This window comes from Hipposideros armiger, unplaced genomic scaffold, assembly GCF_001890085.2.
Source record: "Hipposideros armiger isolate ML-2016 unplaced genomic scaffold, ASM189008v1 scaffold_11, whole genome shotgun sequence".
NCBI lineage: Eukaryota > Metazoa > Chordata > Mammalia > Chiroptera > Hipposideridae > Hipposideros > Hipposideros armiger.
Genome location: NW_017731361.1, coordinates 8122754 through 8130232, shown reverse-complemented (window position 1 = coordinate 8130232; position 7479 = coordinate 8122754). Strand labels below are relative to the sequence as shown.

At 44.4% G+C, this 7479-nt stretch overlaps 1 protein-coding gene across 13 annotated transcripts in view; it reads right to left on the bottom strand.

The window, feature by feature from the left end:
- TCERG1 (transcription elongation regulator 1) overlaps positions 1 to 4788 on the bottom strand; it is a 68596-nt gene extending 63808 nt beyond the window's left edge. For 8 of the 13 annotated variants that reach the window (XR_002126344.1, XM_019663510.1, XM_019663565.1 and 5 more), the window contains exon 1: positions 4691 to 4777. Coding sequence is in view for 12 of the 13 variants with exons in the window: in XM_019663510.1 (XP_019519055.1) it covers positions 4691 to 4749 (59 nt within the window). In the remaining variant the exon portion in view is untranslated. Of the gene's footprint in view, positions 1 to 4690 lie in introns of all 13 variants that reach the window. The other 5 variants (XM_019663573.1, XM_019663579.1, XM_019663518.1 and 2 more) reach the window with 1 other exon arrangement.
- Positions 4789 to 7479: the final 2691 nt, after the last annotated feature.

Here is a 7479-nt window from a genome sequence, read left to right as displayed (position 1 = left end):
GAACCGCTGTTGTTCAGAGCTCAGACTCTTGAGTGAGCTCTTAACCAACTGAGCCACTCGGCCAGCCCACAAGGACACTCACTTTTAACTGAGCACATAAAGACCCATCTCTATAAACCAGAATGCAAATTTATTAATTTACAAAAAAGAAAATTACGATTGTCACATGGACCATACATTTCCCTCCTCGCTGGGCAAAGTTACAGAATAAGCAAAATTATCAGAAAGCAACTCAATGGAATTGGAAGTAGAGCAAGAGCAGTCAATTAGTGGATCTGAATTTTTAATGGCCCTGAATCATGAGAGCCTGATAATTCACTATTCCAAATAGAGATATACCTTCCACTTAGACCATCTGTGCCTACCCTTGCATTGGGGAACTCTCTGCCCTACCCAAGAATCTCTTCCTATTTCTCTAGCTAGAAGAAAATGTAAAACGAAGCATGTTCTTTTCTATTCTGCTCTACAGGAAACAAAACAGAAAGGAAGTCATTTTTATTATTGACACCATTGGCTGATTCAATCAACAATGACTGGTTGATGAGCTCATGAATTTGCAGACCCTCAAGCTAATTCCATGAACCACCTGGTATTTCTGAGCCAGAAGGTAGAGTACATACTCCAGGCTGACCTTCTGTGTTTTGTTTCCACATTTTTTCCCAATAGGACACTATATGATTACTTAGGTTTCCACTTATTAAATGATAACCACAATCCCTAAGATTATCCTAATTTGGATTTATCATGGAATAATCTACCACACATTTGTAATCTCTTGATCTGTTAACATAGATGACTATATCTAAGTCTATTGTGCACAAATTTTACTAGTTTAACAACTCTCAGGAACTTTGGATTTGTCCCAAAATACATAATATCACATTTACAATCTCTTGGTTTATTAACATAAACAGTTAATCAAATCCCTTGTGTAAAGTCAACAATTCTTTTACTGAATTGGGCTGGGGGGCTCTCTCTACCCAACCTTTATCAAAAACAATTATGTCTTTTATAATTCATTCCAACTCTAAAATCATACTATTAATTTTTTTCTGTTTCTCAAAATTAAAACAAGAACAACAAGATCTCAGGAACCCTTATGCAAAGGTGATGTTTACGACTCGGTTATAATGCAATTGTTTCAAATACTATCTTTCATATACAATTTCCCCCAAATAGCCACCTTGAGAAATTACAAAAGAAGTTGATTGAAGAGCTAAAAGTACTCTTTCAGATCATCTGGTTCAGCATTCTTTGTCCACAGATGAGGAAATAGAAACCCTGAGAGTTTGACTATTAACTTTCTCACAGTCACATGTGCAGTTAGTGGCAGAGACAGGACTAGAACCTCATTTAAATCTGATTGAAAGCTCTTAAAATTTACAAAACTCCACACCTGCAGCATCATTAAACAGCATACCAGCCTCAGGACAAGGTAAGGTGATAATTTTTTATTGCTATAGCAATAACTCACCATTTTAGAAGTTACTTCTCCATTACACAAGTGTATCAGACCAAGTGTTCCAATTGGGCGTTCAGAGATCATTCATTTGTCCATTTGGCAAATCCATTTACTTGTCCATCTGGCAAACATTTAATGAACATCAGTATTGTGCCAGGAACTATCATAGCTGCTGAAGACACAAAAGTTGCTGTCAAGGAATGCAGAGTCTAGAAGAGGAAGTATTGGGCTGTCGGAAAAGTCATGACGCATTTTTGCAACGAAAAACAGAAAAAATACATCATGACTTTTCCAACAGCCCAATTGATAAATCAAATCTTAGCCAAGACAAATGACTAGTATTTACTGGATGATTAGCATATGCAGGCATGTAACACGGAGTTTTTCATTTAATTCCTCATGACAACTATATACAGTAGCTACTTATTATCCCCACTCCACAGATGAAGTAACTGAGGATTATAAATGTTACCGGAGAGCAGACCCTTCTCAGCGTGGTGTCCAGGTTCTTGGCGCCTCGAGCAAAGAATTGGATGAGACACAGAAATACAGTGGTGAAGGGGCAGTTTATTAGAAGTGAAAGTACACTCCGAAGAGATAGGAGGGGGCCCACGCACAGAGGAGTGGTTCCAAAGGCGCTGACTGGTGAGGACTTGGAGTTTTTATTTTCTTCTCTTCTAGAATGGGCTACTCCTCTCTGATTGTGGGGCTTCTTGATTGATACCTGTGATTGACATTGGCTAATGGTTATGGTAAACAAGGGCAAGTTTGGGTGGAGAGGGGAGGTCTTTTGGGTGGCTATTTCCCATAGACTATGTTGGATGTTCAGGAATGTTACCTGATGCATCCAGGCATCTGGGAGACCCAATTCCTGTCTCTAACTGCCTGCTTTATGTCCTCCGTGAGAGGCGTGATTCCCATAAATCTCTATGAGAAGTTGAGAACAGGAAGTCTCCTTTTCTGTATCTGCTTCCTGCTGAATGTGACCATTGTCTCTAACTATTGGGGATTCACAGGACTCTTGCCCTATCTGATCTTAGATGAGGGGAAGGGCTCTCGAGATCCGCCTGGAGGACCACGTTGACCTCTGTGGTTGGGATGCGCTGGAAGTCTTGTTGGGGTATCTCTTGTATCCCCACGGTCCCTAGATGAGGAGAGATAGGTTTTAGTTAATAGAGTTAAAAGTGTTGGCCCAAGATGCAAGACTCAAAGCCACTGACGCAGGGTGACCACATGATGAAAATTTGTTCAGCTTCATGGAGCCTGTGGCCTTTCTTTTGGTTTAACCCGCCATTCCATTATTGTTCACCTGGGAGCTAGGCCTGGAAAGAACACTGTGCTACAATGACCATAGTCAACAAGCATAAATCAACAAGCTTTAGGGTAATTATCTAAAGCAGTGGGTAGGAGATTTCTATGATTCAGGTTAAAAACAATCTATTGCTTATGATTAAGAAACTGATTTGAAAAATGATTCTAACCAGGGGCTACAGAGCTAAAACACCAGGGAAAAGGAGACTTAAGAGTTTTTATAGTGAGAAGCCTGTTCATGTGGCCCATATCATACAGCAGCGGTTCTCAACCTTCCTAATGCCACGACCCCTTAATACAGTTCCTCATGTTGTGGTGANTGAAGCGATGTCCTCCACAACTAGACTGAAGAACAAAACAACAGCAACTTGTCTGTTCCCATCCCCCCAATTCCCCAATAAAAATCTTTTTTAAAAAAGACCTATTCAAACCAGTTTGCAATAATGTCTAAGCTACTATTAATAAAACCTAAAAGGTTACTCCTTGTAAACCTTAAGTATCCTTCCCTTGAGATCAAAATCAGGAATAAACCCTTCATCACTGATATAGACAGGCCGGGGCAATGCACACTGATCACTCATTACTAAAGTAAACTTACGGGGTTTAAAGGATTTGAGATTCATCTCTGAAGACAAGATTTTATTCATGCCAAAGTAAGGATTTTTGTGTGTGACAATTCAGAAACTAAAAGACTTTTTTTTTTGCCCTAAAACCTTGAAAAACAATACCCATTTCCTTATACAATTTCATCTTGAGCTCTAGACAATACTCGACTGCTCATAATCTACACTGCTCTTTTTTATTTCCAAACGCTGACAATGTCACAATTCAGGATGGCGCTGAACATCTGAAATGACATTTTTCTCATCCAGAAAGAAAAAAAAATGCATCAACTATACATAAAGCTTAGTGCCTCTTTTCCCTCAAAAACCACTGACTGAAGATTTTTCCTAGACACTTTTACTTTCCCCACTTTTAATTACAAACTCCACAGGCAATGAGATAACCAGAAGAAAAAAGGTCACTGCGCTCTTTAGGGCGAGGGCGTGAGCAGACACAGCCATAGAGACCGTAGGCTCTTGGAGCCTGACTGTCTGGGTTCAAGCCATTTCCAAGGCGCTACAATTTCACCGACGTGACCTTGTTCTGCTTCCTCAACCTATCCCAGTCTCAGTCTCCTCACCTGTAAGATGGGCAAGTAACTCCACTAAAAGTGGCTCTGGTCTGTGGCCTGCACAACGAGAGAAGCAACTACTCCAAAGGTTGGTTGTGAGGATTAAATGAGACGACTCTCTAAGGAAAGGGCTTAACTGGCACCCAGGAGGAGGTAACACACGACGGTGACTGCTGTTACGTATTATTCACAAATACGGGATACGGGATAAAAAAGATTAGAGGGAAAGCCACAAGACGTGAAAAGCAAGCGATGTAGGGAAGGAACCGGGCAAAAGTGGAGCCCCCAAAGGGCCGCGTAGGGCGTGGAGACGGCTGAGTCTGTAGCGAGGGGTCCCGGGGAGTTCACTGCAGAGTGGAGGGGTGTCCACAAGGAAAACCGGGCCCGCGGCGGCGCGAGCAGAGCGGAAGGCTGAGGTCGGCCGAGACGGAGGTGGCATGAGGCTGAGGAGGGGCGCCAAGGCGGGAATGTCTGGCCCGGCCCACGGGCCGCGACCGCGAGAAGCGCTGGGCCCTGCGAAAACCACAAGGAGCGCCCCGAGAACACGTAGGAGGCCGCGGCCCAGCCCCAGCCCGGCTCTCTCATTCAAGCCACCTTCCCCTTCCCCCTTCTCCAACCCCATGCGGTCCTGGCCCCGAGCCGCCGCGGCTCCTCTGCCCGCCCTCCACCCCGCATCTTCGCGCGGCAGGCCTACCCCTGGGACTCCAGCATGCTGAGAAGTCATAAAGAGCGGGGCCCCTTACCTGAGCTCCCCCGGGTTGAATCGCTCACCGTCCCCCCCGTCCCCGCCACGCTCCGCCATTACAGAGGGCCGCGTTCATCCACCCGCCGACTCGGCGTCCCCTATTGGCCGGACGGATCATCAATCCCTTGCGATGGAGGCGGAGACATTGGGGACCTATGAAATGATTGGTATAACTTTCCATCAATTCTAGAGCTGAGGGCGGCATCTGCCTTACTATTGGTGGAAGGGCCCGCCGACTTTGAAAGCGGTATGGAGACAGCCGGTTGATTGGTCACCCGGAGGCTTTCTGGGAAATGAGACTTAAGCAACGAAGAACCGCGGCCGCCCTCTCGCGGTAAGCAGAACCAGGTCCTCCCACGTACTGCCGGGCCTGCGGTAGCCACGTGTCTGTCGGCTTCCAGGAAAGCCAATTGTGGAGCCATGTTGGCCACATACTGGCGATATTGGTTCAATCCGAGACCATTTCCATTGCCCGAGCCAATTAAAAATCGACCTGAGTCGCGCCTAAACCAATCGCAGAGTTGCTGTGGAAACGAGCTGTTTCCCAGATTTTCAGAACAAGAAGTCTTCAATCATTACCAGATTATAGCCATGTTGTTAAATAATATGTTAGTTAACTACAAGAACACCTCCTAATTTGTATTAAATAATTAGTTTGCAGGCTGATGAGTGTTAAAAGTTGGTGCATTAAGATAAGTTGGGGAGCAGAAGCCTCTTCATCACAATCTACAGTTTAAAGCATCTGTTCTTCAATTTTAAAATACACTTGTCTCAAATTAGCACACCCTAATACCCAGAAGGAATGCTGAATATTTATTTCTTCTTATTAAAGAAAAAAAAACCCAACAAAACTCTGGGGTTTCAAAGGCAAAATAAAGATGAACCTTATCATTAAGTTGCTCAAAATATTAAAATAACAGATAAATTTACTCAGACCTAACTATAAATACTGGGAACTATCCTAAGTACTTTCCATGCATTCTGTCTTTTAGACCTCATAAACACTGAGAGGTGGGTGCTATCAATGGCCACAGTTTATAGATGAGACCGAGGCACAAAGAAGCAACTTGTCCAAGTTCATGTAGCTTGTAAATGGCAGACAAGGCAGTATGGCAGGCAATAAAGCCTTATTTCTAAACACCGTGATCCAAGAAAATTGGAAACATACATCCACACAAAAGCTCGTACACAAATGTTCATGACAGCATTATTCGTAATAGCCAAAAAGTGGAATCAACCCAAACCATCCAATCAACTGGTAAGTGGATAAAGAAATGTGGTATATTTATACAAAGGAATATTATTCAGCCATATAACATAATGAAACACTGATACGTGCTATAACATGGATGAACCTTGAAAACACTATGCTAAGTGAGAAGCCAGACACAAAAAGATACATATTATGTGATTCCATTTCTATGAAGTGTCCAGAATAGGCAAATCCCTGGAGACAGAAAGTAGATCAGTGGTTTCCAGGAGGAGGGAAGGGTGATTGCTAATGGGGATGACGTTTCTGTGGGGATGATGAAAATGTTCTGAAATTAGATAGCGGTGATGATTGCACAAGATGGTGAATATACTAAAACTCATTGAATTGTACACTTTAATTTTTATTTTTTTTTTAAGATTTTTTTTTTTAATTGGGGAATTGCAGGGATGGGAACAGTGCTGGGGAATTGGGGGAAGGGGAACAGACAAGTTGCTGTCGTTTTTTTGTTCTTCAGTCTAGTTGTGGAGGACGTTGCTTCACTGGCCCAAGTTGGCACCATCATTGCGCTCTTCCCTGGCGAGGCAGATCAGTCGCCGGCTTCTGGACGGACGCTCACTGCGGCTGCTGGCCGCTCATGCTGGCTGCTGGCCGCTCACGCTGGCTGCTGGCTACATACAGTAGCCCATGGCAACCCACTGCAACAGGGACTGCAGCCTACGCCGTTGCCAGCGACTCACAGGCAGCCCAGCTCCAGGTTGAGCTGTTATTCAGCATCTTAGCTGCAGAGGGCAGTGTCACCGGCCCTCACATGTGGGATCCGAACCGGGGCCCTCTGGCATCCCAAGCGAGTTCTTAACCATCGCGCCACTCGGCCGGCCCACTTTTTTTTTTTTTTTAATATTTTATCGGGGAATCGGGGGAAGGGGAACAGATAAATTGCTGTCCTTTTGTTCTTCAGTCTAGTTGCTTCACTGGCCCATGTTGGTATTATCATTGCGCTCTTCCCGGGTGAGGCAGTCACTCGCCAGCCTCTAGACGACCGCTCATGATGGCTCTCGACAGCCCACACCAGCTGCTGGCCGCTCACGCTGGCTGCCAGCCACACATGGCAGCTTACAGCAGCCCACTGCAGCAGGGGCTGCAGCCTACACCATCGCCGGCGACTCAAGGCAGCCCAGCTTCAGGTCAAGCTGCTGTTCACTATCTTAGCTGTAGAGGGCAGTGTCACTGGCCCACATGTGGGATCCGATCCGGGGCCCTGCTGCTCAGAGCTGGAGTCCCAAGCCAGCTCCTAACCAACATGCCACTCGGCCGGCCCAAATTACACACTTTAAAAGGTGAATTGTATTGTATGTGAATTATATTTCAATAAATACCATGCTATACTGAATCCTAATTAAATATTCAAAATCAAGTATGATAAAATGTGATAAAAACTGAACACAGTTCTGCGCATGAGAAATTGGAGAAGGAAAAGATGATTGAAATTTCATTAATTATGTGACATTTGAACAAACTGGAGTTTAACTAAGATTGGGAGGTTAAATCCCTTTTTTCAACATCAGCATGCATCC